Consider the following 17,778-nt stretch of genomic DNA (forward strand, 5'->3'; position numbering starts at 1 on the left):
GAAGGCAAATAGTTTTAATGGGGTGAAGAGAGAATAGACCACTTTGAATTGGGGAAGAAGAAGTAATGTGCATAGTTTTTGTCCCCGTATTTGAGGAAAGATGCAGTGGCATTGGAGGCAGTTTGGAGGAGGTTCACTAGATTGATTCCAGAGATGAGGGGTTTGTTGTATGAAGAGAGATTGAACAGGTTAGGCCGAAACTCTCTGGAATTTAGAAGAATGAGGGGAGATCAAATTGAGGTATAAAAGATGATAAAATGTATGGATAAAGTAGACGTGGAGTGGATGCTTCCTCTTGTGGGACATTCTAGGACAAGAGGTCATAGTCTTAGGATAAGGGGTAGCAAATTTAAAACAGAGTTGAGGAGAAACTACTTCTCCCAAAGGGTTGTGAATCTGTGGAATTCGCTATCCCAAAGTGCGGTGGACGCTGGGACAGTGAGTAAATTTAAGGAGGAGTTAGACAGATTTTTAATTGGTAATGGGTTGAAGGGTTATGGGGGGAGGGCAGGAAAATGGGGATGAGGAGCATATCAGCCATGATCGAATGGCGGAGCAGACTCGATGGGCCGAATGGCCTAATTCTGCTCCTATATCTTATGAACTTATGAAGATGGGTGAAGATCTCAGTGGGTTGGAATGAGATTGAAGGTCTAGGTTAAACTGAAAAAGGAGGTGGGTCTCAGCCTGAGGTGAGCTGTTGAAAGAGAGAGGAAAATAAAGTGTGAGATTGTTGAAACGCAACTAGACGGTTCTGAGATTTTCTAGAAATAAACATTTTGCATCTTGCATTCACGAGTCTACACTTTTCAGCAGAACTTCCTGATTTACCGGGACCTCTCAGGTTGTAGCTGTGTTCTGAGTTTACTCCCACATTCACACACAGCACGGCGGGACAGCACCTGGTAGGTGTGTCGTATCTATCCAATGCCTGGGAGAAGAGGTACCAAAAATCAACTCCACCTAATCTTCACTGTGTCTTGCCAATACTCAGGGCTAGAATCTTGGCTTTCCCCTGTGTTTTCAGTTCACAAAGAAAATGATCACAATGCCCTCTGTCCCACTAAAGGTCGGTAAGAAGTCTCACAACACCAGGTTAAAGTCCAACAGGTTTATTTGGCAGCAAATACCATAAGCTTTCGGAGCACAGCTCCTTCGTCAGATGGAGTGGATATCCACTCCATCTGACGAAGGAGCTGTGTTCCGAAAGCTTATGGTATTTGCTACCAAATAAACCTGTTGGACTTTAACCAGGTGTTGTGAGACTTCTTACTGTGCTTACCCCAGTCCAACGCCGGCATCTCCACATCACCACTAAAGGTCTCCAACCCTGCCTCCTCTCATCTGCTGCTGAGGCTCTCACCTTTCATAGAATCATAGGAACCCTACAGTGCAGAAGCAGGCCATTTGGCCCATCAAGTCTGAACTGACAAAAATTCCCACCCAGGCTCTATCCCCAAAACCCCACATATTTACCCCGCTAAACCCTCTAACATACACATCCCAGGACATTAAGGGGCAATTTAGCATGGCCAATCAACCTAACCTGCACATCTTTGGACTGTGCCTTTGTTACCTCTAGGCTTGACTATTTCACACACTGCCAGCCAAGCTTCCGTCCTCTATTATACTTCAGTTCATCTAAATCTTTGCTTTCTGTATTCTATTCACAACAAGTCCCATTAGCCCATCAACCCACTGCTTTCTCACTGACATTGGTTTCCAATTCAGCAATGCCTTAATTTCAACATTTTACTTCTTGTTCTCAAATCTCTTCATGGCTTCATCTCAATCTCCTTCAGCTCTTCCAGACCACACACCGCCCCACCTCAGAACTCTGTGATCCTTTATTCTGGCCGCTTTGGCATCAGTGCTTTTCATCAGCCCACCAGTGATGACCATGCCAGGGAGCCTAAGCTCTGGAATCCCCTCGCTAAACCTCTCCACCTCGCTAACTCTCTCTCCTTGCTTTGATTAAGCTATGGGTTTGCACTTCGGTAGGAAGAATAGAGGCGTAGACTATTTTCTAAATGGGGAAAGGCATTGGAAATCTGAAGCACAAAGGGATTTGGGAATCCTGGTTCAGGACTCTCTTAATGTTAATGTGCAGGTCCAGTTGGCAGTCAGGAAGGCAAATTCACTGTTAGCGTTCATTTCTAGAGGGCTAGAATACAAGAGCAGGGATGTGCTGCTGAGGCTGTATAAGGCTCTGATCAGACTCTATTTTGAATATTGTGAGCAGTTTTGGGCCCCATATCTAAGGAAGGATGTGCTAGCCTTGGAGAGGGTCCAGAGGAGGTTCACAAGACTGATCCCAGGAATGAAGGGTTTGTCATATGAGAAACGGTTGAGGACTCTGGGTCTATGCTCAATGGAGTTTAGATGGATGAGGTGGGGATAGAACAAAGAACAAAGAACAGTACAGCACAGGAAACAGGCCCTTCGGCCCTCCAAGCCTGTGCCGCTCCTTGGTCCAACTAGACCAATCGTTTGTATCCCTCCATTCCCAGGCTGCTCATGTGACTATCCAGGTAAGTCTTAAACGATGTCAGCGTGCCTGCCTCCAACACCCTACTTGGCAGCGCATTCCAGGCCCCCACCACCCTCTGTGTAAAAAACGTCCCTCTGATGTCTGAGTTATACTTCGCCCCTCTCAGCTTGAGCCCGTGACCCCTTGTGATCGTCACCTCCGACCTGGGAAAAAGCTTCCCACTGTTCACCCTATCTATACCCTTCATAATCTTGTATACCTCTATTAGATCTCCCCTCATTCTCCGTCTTCCCAAGGAGAACAACCCCAGTCTACCCAATCTCTCCTCATAGCTAAGACCCTCCATACCAGGCAACATCCTGGTAAACCTTCTCTGCACTCTCTCCAATGCCTCCACGTCCTTCTGGTAGTGCGGCGACCAGAACTGGACGCAGTACTCCAAATGTGGCCTAACCAGCGTTCTATACAGCTGCATCATCAGACTCCAGCTTTTATACTCTATACCCCGTCCTATAAAGGCAAGCATACCATATGCCTTCTTCACCACCTTCTCCACCTGTGTTGCCACCTTCAAGGATTTGTGGACTTGCACACCTAGGTCCCTCTGTGTTTCTATACTCCTGATGACTCTGCCATTTATTGTATAACTCCTCCCTACATTATTTCTTCCAAAATGCATCACTTCGCATTTATCCGGATTAAACTCCACCTGCCACCTCTCCGCCCAATTTTCCAGCCTATCTATATCCTGCTGTATTGCCCGACAATGCTCTTCGCTATCCGTAATTCCAGCCATCTTTGTGTCATCCGCAAACTTGCTGATTACACCAGTTACACCTTCTTCCAAATCATTTATATATATATCACAAATAGCTAATTGAAACTTACAGAATACTGAGAAGCCTGGATAGAGTAGACATGGAGAGGATGTTTCCATTAGTGGGAGAGACTAGAACTCGAGGGCACAACCTCAAAGTGAAGGAACGCTCCTTTAAAACAGAGATGAGGAGGAATTTCTTCAGCCAGAGGGTAGTGAATCTGTGGAACTCTTTGCCACAGAGGACTGTGGAGGCCGGGGCATTGATTAAGACAGAGATAGATAGGTTCTTGATTAATAAGGGGATCAGGGGTTATGGGGAGAAGGAAGGAGAATGGGGATGAGATTCATATCAGCCATGATTGAATGGTGGAACAGACTTGATGGGCCGAATGGCCTAATTCTGCTCCTATATCTTATGGTCTTATGATTGCCTGCCATATCTCCTCATGTGGCTCAGTGTTAAATATTATTTGGCGTGACTCCTGTGAAGTGCCTTCGGGATGTTTTTTGCTTTGTTTAAGGTGCGATATGAACTCATGGAATTGTTGTTGACCTACCGTCCTCTAACGTTGTCGCGATGATTTCCTGTGAGGAGGGTCCTGTGCCTGCACGGTTACAGGCCTGGACCACCACTCCGTACTGGGTAAACTTCTTCAGATTGTCCAGGGTGTACAGCTCGCTGTCGCCTGTTGTCTCCATGCTGATGATGTTGAACTGGTAGTTGCCGCCGGTGCTGTATTCCCGGTAACCAATCTGATAGCCGCGGATTAACCCATTTTGCAAGTGCTTCTTTGGAGCCTGAGGCAGGGAGGAAGAAAAGAGCGCATGTCGTTATGAATCACAGAGATGGTACTCACGTACACGGATGTTCCCCCTTCTGACTCTCGATGGTGTTGGTTCATAGAATCATAGAATCCCTACAGTGAAGATGGAGGCCATTCGGTCCATCAAGTCTGCACTGACTTTCTGACAGAATATCTTACCCATGCCCTCTTGCACCCCCCACTAACCCCACACATTTACCATGGCTCAGGAACATCCCACCCCTCTCCCGTATCCTTGTAACCCCACACATTTACCATGGCTAAACAACATCCCACCCTTCTACCATATCCTCATGACCCCACGCATTTACCTCGGCCAATCCAGCTAACCTGCACAACTTTGGAGTGTGGGAGGAAACCGGAGCACCCGGAGGAAACCCACGCAGACACGAGGGGAGCATGCAAACTCCACACAGACAGTGACCCGAGGCTAGAATCAGCTCTTTTTGAGTACCCAATGTCTTTTGAAACTTGCACGTTTGCTATCTGCTAAAGTTCTGGCACTGTGAGGCAGCAGTGCTAACCACTGTGCCATCATAGACATCCTTGTTGTTTAAGTATTAATCATGGTGCTGGGAGAGGGGAAATGGCAGGGGTTGGGGAGGGGGTGTGGCGGGGAGAGAAATCTCCATCGCTTCTTCAAAATATTCCTAAGGGACTTTTTACGTCCATCTAAGAGGGCAGATGAGGTCCTGGTCTAAAGGCTCATCGGAACATTTGACAGTGTCGCCCGCCCTGATACTCTGTGTGGCTGGAGTCCAATGAGCAAAACTGGCAATTTCACGCAACTCATCAGAGTGAGTCGGAAATAGAAGGCTCAGATGGTCATAGTTAGGGTTGTCTTCTGAGGATAGATTAAGACTCACAAGTGAAGCAGAGGGAAATTAACTTTACAGCTGGCAATAGCCTACAATTGTGACACAGTACCTATAATTAATTGATACAGGCTGGAGAGCTGGTCATTTATCCATTATTCACACTCTGAATCCTGATTTTGGGACTAAATCTCTGGAAATTAAAACCGCATAAGGAGAGGAAACCATTTCCCAATGTGCCTTGTCATTTGCAAAGTAAAAATTGATATGCAAAAGCACATATAAAACCGCTCTGGTTAATGTTAAAATCTTATCTTAAATAAACCCAAAATCAACTATTCTACTGACAAAGCAATATTGGGCCATGCTGCACCTGTTATTGCAAGATTCTGAGTAAACTAAATAATAATTCAGTCAGAGTAATAAATGAGTGGGAAGTGAGTGACAGCTCTATCAGATTCCATTTCAGGTGAATATTATTCAAATAATAAGAAAGGATACTACCCTGATTACTTTTAGACAGGCAAGCCACCAACGCCTCTACTTTCTCAGAAGACTAAGAGAATTTGGCATGTCAGCTACGACTCTCACCAACCTCTCCAGATGCACCATAGAAAGCACTCTTTCTGGCTGTATCACAGCTTGGTATGGCTTCTGCTCGGCCCAAGACCGCAAGGAACTACAAAAGGTCGTGAATGTAGCCCAGTCCATCATGCAAACCAGCCTCCCATCCATTGACTCTGTTTACACTTCCCACTGCCTCGGCAAAGCAGCCAGCATAATTAAGGACCCCACGCACCCCGGACATTCTGTCCTCCACCTACTTCCGTTGGGAAAAAGATACAAAAGTCCGAGGTCACGTACCAACCGACTCAAGAACAGCTTCCTCCCTGCTGCTGTCAGAGTTTTGAATGGACTTACCTTGCATTAAGTTGATATTTCTCTACACCCTACAGTCTACAGCTATGACTGTAACACTACATTCTGCACTCTCTTGTTTCCTTCTCTATGAACGGTATGTTTTGTCTGTATAGCACGCAAGAAACAATACTTTTCACTGTATGTTAATACATGTGACAATAATAAATCAAATCAAATCAAAAATCTGGGTGAAGAAATTTCTCTTCAGCTCAGTAATGAAAGGTTTATCCCTTATCCTCAAACTATGAACCCTAGTTCTGGACTCCCCCACCATTGGGAACATTCTTTCTGAATCTACCCTGTCTAAACCTATTAGAATTTTATAAGTTTCAATGAGATTCCCTCTCACTCTTCTAAACTCCAGTGAATATAATCCTAACCGACTTAGTCTCTCCTCATATGACAGACCTGCCATCCCAGGAATCAGCCTGGTAAACCTTTGCTGCATTCCCTCTATGGCAAGGGCATCCTTCGTCGGATAAGGACACCAAAACTGCACACAATACTCCAGGTGTGGCCTCACCAATGCCCTGTACAATTGCAGTAAAATATCCCTAATCCTATACTCAAATACTCTTACTATGGGATGGTTACAATCATTTTTAGGTTTCATTCTCAACTGTCAATGTCAGTGCCTTTCTACAAATGCCCCCTTTTTTCAAACGATAGCTGATAAGTGAAGTACGGCGTGACTTATGTACAGAGTAAAGATTCTTGCATTCAGCTTCAGAAATGACTTTAATCCCAACACTACAGAAGTGTCTGTTGAAGTGAAAAGGCATACTAACTCACAAGGCTATTATGTCTCACGTACTATGATGCAAGGACAGTGTGTGGCCTCCTTGTGCCTCAACTCAGGTGAAAGAGCGTGTGACATCTACTTCCACTTATTGATAAGAAACACATTATTCCTTGGATGAACTATCAATCAATACTTCAATATTCTTGCAGCACAATGGTCTATCCACTACATCTTGCAATGGGACAGTGAAAATTCACAACCAAAGTGGTAATGGTTTCAGCGAACAAAGTGAAGAAGCCTTTAGCTGACAAAAGTCACAGTGACACAGTGGGCAGCACAGTGGTTAGCACTGTTGCCTCATAGCTGTCTGTGAGGAGTTTGCACACTCTCTCCGTGTCTGCATGGGTTTCCTCCGGGTGCTCCAGTTTCCTCCCACAGTCCGAAAGACGTGCTGGTTAGGTGCATTGGCCGTGCTAAACTCTCCCTCAGTGTACCTGGACAGGTGCCGGAGTGTGGTGACGAGGGAACATTCACAGTAACTTCATTGCAGTGTTAATGTAAGCCTACTTGTGACACTAATAAATAAACTTAAACTTAGAAACATCTTGCCCCAAATTATAAATATATCGTTAATAAAGGATAGTCTTTAAAGCAGTTCTTTTAGAGCACATTTACAAATATTGCAAAACCAAAACATCTGCTATAGTTAGCGCGGAGAGAAACTCAGAGCTCGGTCAGTGCAAGGCACGAGGTCCTCCAATTTTTCCATTCTTATCAAAGAGTAATGGTTACACTCAAATTCATTTACCTTCCAAGTCACTTTGATGCATTGAGAAGACAGAGATTCCAGGACAACATCGATGGGTGGGCCGTCAGGGGCTAAAGAGAGAGAGTTTGAAATACAAATGTGAGAAGTATCAGCCACACTCAATTGGCGGAATTCAGAAGTTGGGCCACTGTGAAAAAAAAATGAAGCAGTGACCCAAAGTGAAAGCAAAAAGACCTGGGAAAATTAGTCTTCATTGTTTTTAGTTTCACACCCATGTGCTTACACCTCACACACTTTGCCCCATCAACCAAACTAAATACACACATATATAAGCATTGCTCAACAATATACCACACATCGTCAGTTTTCTCTGCTTATTTTGCCAGGCTGACACTAAATAGAACAGTGTGGTACCCATCCTCTGCTCAAAGCATCTTCCTGAACTACCCTCACTCCTGAGGCAGCGAGGAATGCCCAAGGACTGAGCTTCACTCATCAACAGCTAAACCCCAGATTATTGATCTAATTGGCCTCAACTGCCATGACAGGATGTTCCGGCCTCCATAAGCATGGCGCTGGTCAGTCCCTTCCTGCCAGTCATTTGCATACAATTGTAACAGCTCTGTAAACTCCTACAGCCCTATTGGAGATCACAGGAGAAGACCATGAATTATTGGGCATCTGACACTTTTTCACTTTTTTCTATTGATAAGGCACAGAGTAGTGTGACGATACTGTGCCTTTAAGAAACATTTTCAGGTTCTCTGCAGTTTTTTTAAGCGGGTCTGGTTAGTTTTGTTTCGATGCCATGCTGTCTGCACTGGTATCTTTTACGGTTGCTGAAGCAGGATAATTGAAGCAATATTTATTTTTAATCTGGGCCTAATGCAGTGTCCTGGAATTTTATCACCCCTTGGAATTGTTGGGTGAAGAATGATTAACAGGTCAGGTGGCACCTTGGGGCATTTTGTTTCCACAGGTGCAATCCAAAGGTTTTAGTTTCAGTTTGGTTAGAAGTTGTTTGAACTGTAGACTGAAAGCAGTGTTCTTTGTCTCCCTCTGGAGTGAAGATTTTGCTGTCTGCAAGGTGCAGCTAGAAGCTCGAGGCAAGCAGAATCTCTGTGTGTCTCAAGATATGCAAAAACGTTCCTGAACTGAGAAGGCCTCAGTGTTTTCAATTCAACATTTCAAAGCACCAATTCACAGCAGGTGTTGCAAAGCTGCAAACTCCAGCATCACGTAAGCATACTTGCTTTCTGTGCTAAGCCGAGAAAGGGGTGGGAGTTGTTTGGTTTGGAACAGTATATTTAGCTGTTAAGGTTTATACAATATCATGCTTTTCTTTTTTTGTAATTGGTAAAAGATATGCTAACTTTCTTATTATATGTTAACTATCTGCTTAAATAAACTTTGTTTGATAAAAGCTCCCTAGTGGGACACTTGAATCATACCTGGAGTGAAACATCTTATGCTCACCGATGCCAAATTCAAAGTGCAAAACTTATGGTCCAGGCTGACACCATAAACCACCTTGGAGTTTCTGGCCTGGGTTGTAAGAATAGTCACATGCCGTAAACGCAATCAAATGGCCATTAAACTGCAAATGCTTGTACATTTTTGCCAAGCCTAGAATTCCCTACAGTGCAGCAGAAGCCATTCGGCCAATCGAGCCTGCACCAACACTCTGACAGAATATCTTACTCACAACCTCTCCCCCCATCCTATCCCTGTAACCCTACACATTTCCCATGGTTAATCCATCTAACCTACATATCTTGGGACACTAAGGGGCAATTTAGCATGGCCAATCTACCTAACCTGCACATTTTTGGACTGTGGGAGGAAACCGGAGCACCCGGAGTAAACCCACGTAGACACAGGGAGAACATGCAAACTCCACACAGACAGTGACCCCAGGCTGCAATCGAACCCGGATCCCTGGAGTTGTGAAGCAGCGGCGCTAACCACCGTGCCATGGTGCTACTACTGTGTAGCATAGTTGGAAACCTTAACACACCCTACGGTAAAATTAAAGAACTGAAAACAACACGAGGTTGGAATATCAACACCGATTGCCCGGGATCTGGAGCCAGTGGGATGAATTAACCAATCAAGCTCTTCCAATGGAGAGCTACAGCCAAGGGAAGTATGGGTAACAACGCTACACCACAGCAGCATTGGTTCCTGATACTCCCTTCAAGTCAAATTCCCTCCTTGGAGCTCAAGATTGACAAGTTGATCTTCATGTGGCTTGAAAGAGGAGGCTGCCTAGCTGACATGGAGAACAGGGACAGCTCACTTGGAAGCAACAGGAATTCTGCCAAATATAAAAAGGCAGCAAGCAATTGTGTTCAAGGGGGGTTCGTCATGAAAGGACCAAAGGCACCAGAGAAGACCAAATAAACCAATTAACCTGATGAAAGATTAAGGAAAACGCCTGGAGACTTAAGTAATTTTGGGTACAAGGATAAAAAGGCGAGCGAATGGAAAGCAATTTGAAAAGTGCGTTAGCATTAAGTTAATATCTTAATGAAAATATCATGTGACGGACAGGATGTCAGCTTCACTTTCGGGAGTTTTCTTCTAAATAAACTGCTCAGCGAGTGGGAGAAATGTGAAAAGAAACCAATTTGCGAGGAGATGACAGAGAGATACAAGAGGTCCCACAGTGGAACCGACTGCTCTGCATTCCTTCTTATTCTTTCATGATGTGGGAGTCGCTGACAAAGCCAGCATTTGTTGCCCATCCTAACTTGGAGTACTGCGCGCAGTTCTGGTCACCTCATTACAGGAAAGATGTTGAAGCCATTGAAAGGGTGCAGAGGAGATTTACAAGGATGTTGCCTGGATTGGGGGGCATGCCTTATGAGGATAGGTTGAGGGAGCTTGGTCTCTTCTCCCTGGAGAGACGAAGGATGAGAGGTGACCTGATAGAGGTTTACAAGATGTTGAGGGGTCTGGATAGGGTGGACTCTCAGAGGCTATTTCCAAGGGCTGAAATGGTTGCTACGAGAGGACACAGGTTTAAGGTGCTGGGGGGTAGGTACAGGGGGGATGTCAGAGGTAAGTTTTTCACTCAGAGGGTGGTGGGTGAGTGGAATCGGCTGACGTCGGTGGTGGTGGAGGCAAACTCGTTGGGGTCTTTTAAGAGACTTCTGGATGAGTACATGGGATTTAATGGGATTGAGGGCTATAGATAGGCCTAGAGGTGGGGATGTGATCGGCGCAACTTGTGGGCCGAAGGGCCTGTTTGTGCTGTGGCTTTCTATGTTCTATGTTCTATGTTCTAATTGCCCCTGAACTGAGAGGTTTGCTAGACTATTTCAGAGTCAACCACATTGCAATGAGTCACCCGCAGGCCAGACCAACTGAAGACAGCAGATTTCTTAGAAAAAACAAGCCAGCTTAGAATCTCTATAGTGCAGAAGAGGCCATTCAGCCCATCAAGTCTGCACCGCCTCTTTGACAGAGTATCTCACCCAGGCCCTCTCCCTGCCCTGTAACCCCAACATCTACCATGGTTAATCTATCCAACCTACACATCTTGGGACACTAAGGGGCAGTTTAGCATGGCCAATCCACCTAACCTGCACATCTTTGGACTGTGGGAGGAAACCGGAGCACCCGGAGGAAACCCACGCAGACACGGGAGAATGTACAGACTCCACACAGGCAGTGACCCAAGCCGGGAATCGAACCCAGATCCCTGGTACTGTGAGGCAGCAGTGCTAACCACTGTGTCATCGCGCTGCCCTAAAGTACATTTGTGAACTAGATGAATTTTTACAACAATGATGGTAATTTCGTGGTCACCATGATTGAGAATAGCTTTTCAGTTCCAGTTTTTTAAAAAATGATTTATTTAATTCAAATTTAAATTTTGGGAAGGCGATGGCCGAGTGGTGTTATCGCTAGACTGTTAATCCAGGAACTCAGTTAATGTTCTGGGGACCCGGGTTCGAATCCCGCCACAGCAGATGGTGAAATTTGAATTCAATAAAAAAAATTGGAATTAAAAGTCTAATGATGACCGTTGTCGATTGTTGGAGAAACCCATCTGGTTCACTAATTTCCTTGAGGGCTGGAAATCTGCCGTCCTTACCTGGTCTGGCCTACATGTGACTCCAGAGCCACGGCAATGTGGTTGACTCTCAAATGCCCTTAGAAATGGCATAGTAAGCCACTCAGTTCAAGGGCAATTATGCTGGCCAGCCAGTGACACCCACATCCCATGAACAAATAAAAAAGTTCACCACTGCCTTTTCATGGGCAACCAGAGAAGAGAAATAAATGGCAGTCAGCCTGTGACACCCACATCTTTAAAATTAAAGAAAGTAAAGTGGCGCAGTGGTGAAGCACTGCTGCCTCACAGCGCCAGGGACCCGGGTTTTGTTCCCGGCTTGGGTGACTGTCTGTGCGGAGTCTGCACATTCACCCCGTGTCTGCGTGGGTTTCCCCCGGGTGCTCCGGTTTCCTCACACAGTCCAAAAGACATGCTGGTTAGGGTGCATTGGCCGTGCTAAATTCTCCCTCAGTGTACTCGAACAGGCGCCGGAGTGTGGCGACTGTGGGGTTTTCACAGTAACTTCATTGCAGTGCTAATGTAAGCCTATTTGTGACACTAATAAATAAACTTAAAACTTTTAAGAATTGGATAGGGAAAATGCATTTTGCCTTAATGAGAGCTTGCCCAGATCCAAAGATACTGAGCGGTAAAGCAAAGGATATCAAATTTGCTTTGTTTATTCATTCCTGGGACATGGGCATCGCCGGCTGGCCAGCATTTATTGCCCATCCCTAGTTGCCCTTGGAGAGCAGTTGAGAGTCAACCACATTGCTGTGGTTCTGGAGTCACATGTAGGCCAGACCAGGTAAGGTCGGCAGATTTCCCTCCTTAAAGGGCATTAATGAACCAGGTGGGTTTTTTCCGACAATTGTCAATGGTGTCATGGTCATCAGCAGATTCTTAATTCTAGATATCTTTTATTGAATTCAAATTCTACCATCTGCTGTGGCAGGATTTGAATCTAGGCCCCCAGAACATTAGCTGAGTTTCTGGATTAATAGTCTAGTGATAACACCACTAGATCATCGCCTCCCCAAATGTTCTTTGGTTACAGTTACAGTTCTTCCACCCTGCACCCCCTATTCTCCCAGCATCCAGGAAAGAATAACACTTCCAGAAACTTAGTTTGAAGTAAACTGTCCCAAGGTCAGAGCCAGTGGCGAGGCTAAATGTTTTTTGTTCAAAAAAAAAATGCAATCTGGTGATGGAAGCAGGATAAAAACGTTTCAATCCCCTGGCATTGCGGAAAGTTATCAGCTAGAAAATCCTCCTTCTTTAGCTGCTCTGTAGATCAATCAGTGGGGAGGTCTGATGGTTCACAGCGGGGTGCCAGTGTGCAGCCTTTTCACTCTGATTAGATTCCTCTTCAATCACTTTGATAAGATTCAATCAGATTGATACATGGAGCTTCGCTGTACCATCACCTCATTGATTAGAGCAACATTCTCCCTCCAATGAGTAGGCAAGGCACACACACAAACACACAATAAATCAGCTTCCCAATATGGAACTCCGACCTAGGAGAACATCAGGAACATTAGGCTGACAGATCAACCGTCTGGTATAATTGCATGTTTCTGTGGTACAGATGTTACCACCAGTGCCACGTGATTTGGAATGGGAATGGGGAGTGGGGGAGGGTTGGGCGGCGGGGGGAGGGGGTACTTCCGGCCGGCAGGGCCTTTTGGTTCCGCCAAAGATTACCTCCTCCCGGCGGCTTCCCTAGCAGTGGGGATCATGCAAAACACGTAGACGGGCGGTTTATGAGCGGCACGGTGGCACAGTGGTTAGCACTGATGCCTCACAGCGACAGGGACCCGGATTCAATTCCGACCTTGGGTCACTGGCTGTGTGGAGTTTGCATGTTCTCCCCGTGTCTGCGTGGGTTTCCTCCGGGTGCTCCGGTTTCCTGCCACAGGCCAAAGATGTGCAGGTTAGGTTGATTGGCCGTGCTAAATTGACCCCAGTTGCAGGGAGATTAGCAGGATAAATATACAGGGTTATGGGAATAGGGCCTGGGTGGGATTGTGATCGGTGCCGACTCGATGGGCCGAATGGCCTTCTGTACTGTAGGGATTCTATGATTCTATGGTCGATGGGACTGGAAGATCCTGCCAGTGGCCAATGGTGAGGCCCCTCGGCCACGGTGGGGTGTGGAAAAACGCTCCCGTGATGTGTACATAGAAACGCCATTCATTATGATCATGGCTGATCATCAAATTAATCTGGTGTCAGGAATCATTGAATCCCTATGGTGCAGATGGAGGCCATTCAGCCCATCGAATCTGCACTGGCTCTCTGACACAACATCTTACCTAGGCCCTATCCCCATAACCACAGGTATTTACCCCACTAATCCCTTTAACCTACACATCTGAGGACACTAAGGGGCAATTTTGCAAGGCCAAGCCACCTAACCTGCACATCTTTGGACTGAATCCTGAGAGTAAACTTCAGAAAAAGGTGATGACGTATCGAATGACATCACCAGTTTCACAAAACGTCAGCTGAGCGCACAATTATCAGGGACAGAGTGATCTCCTGGACTGGTTTTGATCATCCTTGGATGTCAGGGGGGGAACGGTCGAGATTACTTTCTTCCCGCATTGTCCTGGGATTTTATGTGTGGTAAGTGGGAGGTTGGAAACCAGAGGTGGCCCAAGCTGTTCAACCCTCGACTGTTGACCTTTTACCTGCTTCATCTGTGGTGATGGTGAGCTCGTTGCTGGCCTCGCTCTTCCCAATGCGATTTTTGGCGTACATGCGGATGTTGTAGGTGGAAGATGGGTGCAGGTCGATGATTGTGGCCTGGTTTAACTGAGGAGAGACATCTTTTGTTCTTTGCACTGCATCCCAGGAATCTATAGGACACACAAAACATTCCTCTTTGACCAATATACAACGATTCATGAAGTTTTCTGGCGTTTTTACAATGTTTCAATTTTAATCAATGAAATATTTATGCTCATCAAATTGGACGTCACTGCCAGCAAATGGAACATTTTATTTGGTGTTTGGTGTTCAGTTTCATCCTGATTTTAGACAACCCTATCCAGCGGGATTCAGTTCGCAGGTTCATTTTACACCCGTGCCCAACTTCACCTTCCCTTAAATATGCATCTGCCCCAAACCAATCCCAATCCAAATGGGTAGCCTCCCATCCATTGACTCCGTCCACACTTCCCACTACCTCGGAAAAGCAGCCAGCATAATCAAGGACCCCACGCACCCCGGACATACTCGCTTCCACCTTCTTCCGTCGGGAAAAAGATACAAAAGTCTGAGGCCACGTACCAATCAACTCAAGAACAGCTTCTTCCCTACTGTCATCAGACTTTTGAATGGACCTATCTTATATTACGTTGATCTTTCTCTACGCCCTAGCTATGACTGTATCACTACATTTTGCATTCTCTCCTTTCCTTCTCTATGAATGGTATGCTCTGTCTGTATAGCACGTAAGAAACAATACTTTTCACTGTATACTAATACATGTGAAAATAATAAATCAAATCAAATCCTAGGTTAAAATCAGGGTTCACTTTTTGTCCAGGGCAAGGGAATCACAGAAGAGTACTCCCTCAACGCTGCGCATGCCAATCTATTATCCCCCAACTTTGTGAGTTCCCTGTTCCCAGGTGGCCTGAGCAAGATTGTTAATTTTGTTCCTATTGACTGTGTTGCAGACTCTTGCCCAATCCGTACCCAATTTACACAGAAGCCTTGTAGTTGTAAAGAAGACACTTGCACTGAATTTGAACTTGAGTCCCCAATGAGTCAAGACAGAGACCAAACCTAACATAGTGTAGGTGAGTAATTTGTACAACTGTGGTGAAAAAGCAAAGTCTCTTCTGGAAAATGATCTCCCTTTAACAGCCTTTGAATTTTTGATTTTGATTTGATTTTGATCATATGCCTGATCCAATGCGGCACGATGGGCGAATCTGTGGCAGCTGTGGGCAGGACAAGCATCAGGGAGGGTCTTCGACCAGTCAGATCAAAGAATCCTCACTGAGCCACGCAGACTGCAAACCAGTAAGTTAACAAAACAAAATCCGTTAATTAAATTTAAATCATTGTACAGGGAGCAAAATAAAGATTTGGGAAATGCAGATGGGTTCAACTGAGAAATATTAGAGAGAAAAACAGCAAAGGTCAAATTATTTTTAAAAAATCTGCAACATTATTTTTTTAAAGAAGAATTGAGACTCCACACTTGTAAAATTATCCATCCGGGCCAGAGAAGTTGTTCAGCAGTGCTTGTCACTTATTAAAAATTCACCTGCTCCTAAATGCATCAGGCCTAAGATTTCCAGCATTTTTTTAGCGTGAGACTATTAATAATTGTTCTTAGTTCATGGCAATCCAGTGATTTCAGTGCTCAGTCTATCAGAATTACAAGAGTGTACTCTGTCAAGGAGGAATTTAATTTCTGGATTTCCACATCTAGCTGCGCAGGTACAAATACCAGGGGCGAGATTCTCCAGCCTCCCAGACACGTTGTTCCCGCCGGCGGAAGGTGGCGCATTGTTTGCTAGTGGTGGAATTCTCTGGTCCTGCCGCTATCAATGGGAATTCCCAATGCTGTTACCCCACACTGGCAGGGGTGTGCAGCTGGCGGCACCGGAAAATCCCACCGGCGTGAATGGCCGGAGAACTCCGGCCGAGAAGCCGCCATCCGATTTATCCTTTTAAACATCGAACACTGTTATTCTCAACATTAAGGATGGGATTTTCCAGTACCCTCTGGCGGCAGGTTTTCCCCAGGGCATTTCTCCATTAGCCGCCGGTGGGATCTTCCGGTCCCACCAATGGTGATTTGCGTGGCTCGCCCGTCCTGCCGCCGGGAACCCCGCAGCGGGGGAGGTGTTTGACTTCGGCAGGACTGGAAGTACCCGTCGGCGGGAAGGGCTGGAGAATTCCGCCCTTAAGTCTGCAGCCCAGTGCAAACCGGGAAACAAAGTAAGAATATTAAAAAGCCATCTGCCATTGAGAGTGTTCCAATTAACCAGCACATAACACACTTTTGCACAAATTGCAGGAAGGATGTCATTTTATAATGACTTGTGATACCTGAATTGCTAAACATTGCTTCTGAAGGCAGCTAACACACGACGTCTGTTACATCAGCCCTTGGGTTTTATAATATTCATAAGGTTAATGTAACTGACACCAAGTATTTACAGCCTCAGGGCATTAACAGCCTAAAAAAAAAACCTGCTGAATAATCAATGACACCGTGTACTTTCAGAGGGAAAATTATACAAATATGAGCAATAAAGTGACAGATCTGAAAGAATGAAATGGGACAACTAATGCTACATATTTGCCTCCCTCAGATCACAAAATACCACCACTCTTGATGTACACTGCTGACAACTGGAAAGGTCTTCTTCAATTTGCATGTGAAAATTTGCATTATTTCTAATTCATTAACGGTTATTTCCTCTAATTAGCGGTCCAACAGGGTACTGGGAATCAGCCTCTGTCTCCATGGCTGCCAACGTCGGTTGGGCCTACTCCTGCAGGTGGTTCCCACATGGCCTCCTGCTTCCGACTGCCCGATCTTTAAACTCCCATTACTGGAGAGCCAGCAGACCGACCCTGGCACCACAGAGCCATCCCATGTCAATGGAACGGTCACCAGACTCTACTGAGGTCATATTAACTCCAGAAAGTGTGTAGGTTTGGAAGGTTATAAAGTTACAAATTGGAGATGGACTCAAAATTGGACTTGAACTCAACTCACCTCAAACTCACCCTCTTCCCGTTTTAGAACTAGGAGTAGGGCAACAAACCCACTCCCAGGAAGTGGTGAAACACTTTTGAAGAGACAGTGTACCTTCATTCGAACAGTGTTTTTATTTTTAACCCATGTAAGTTGGGTTTCCCAGTCATTGGAAAACCAACAGGTAAAAGGAGGCAATAAGCACTGGGTCCATGAGGTAAGTATTTACAGCACTGCTCATGGGCCTGAAGGGGCAGATGCAATTCCCTCAGGGTCCAGCAAGCTTAACCTGAGCCTCCCATGCAATCATCAAGTCACCAAGACCATTGAGTTATAAGGAGAGGCTGGATAGACTGGGACTTTTTTCCCTGGAGTGTAGGAGGCTGAGGGGTGATCTTAAAGAGGTCTACAAAATAATGAGGGGCATAGATCAGTTAGATAGTCAACATCTTTTCCCAAAGGTAGGGGAGTCTAAAACTCGAGGGCATAAGTTTAAGGTGAGAGGGGAGAGATACAAAAGGTCCAGAGGGGTAATTTTTTCACACAGAGGGTGGTGAGTGTCTGGAACAAGCTGCCAAAGATAGTTGGAGAGGCGGGTACAA

At 45.6% G+C, this 17,778-nt stretch overlaps 1 protein-coding gene across 4 annotated transcripts in view; it reads right to left on the minus strand.

The window, feature by feature from the left end:
- The window catches only part of LOC144506201 (cell adhesion molecule DSCAM), a 518,357-nt gene that overhangs the window by 110,231 nt on the left and 390,348 nt on the right, over positions 1 to 17,778 (minus strand). For all 4 annotated transcript variants that reach the window (XM_078232062.1, XM_078232059.1, XM_078232061.1 and 1 more), the window contains exons 14-16: positions 14,142 to 14,309; positions 7,422 to 7,492; positions 3,869 to 4,109 (exon numbers count right to left, since the gene is read on the minus strand). In XM_078232062.1, coding sequence (XP_078088188.1) covers positions 3,869 to 4,109; positions 7,422 to 7,492; positions 14,142 to 14,309 — 480 coding nt within the window. The remainder of the gene's footprint in view (positions 1 to 3,868; positions 4,110 to 7,421; positions 7,493 to 14,141; positions 14,310 to 17,778) is intronic.

Source organism: Mustelus asterias, chromosome 17, assembly GCF_964213995.1.
Source record: "Mustelus asterias chromosome 17, sMusAst1.hap1.1, whole genome shotgun sequence".
Classification (NCBI taxonomy): domain Eukaryota; kingdom Metazoa; phylum Chordata; class Chondrichthyes; order Carcharhiniformes; family Triakidae; genus Mustelus; species Mustelus asterias.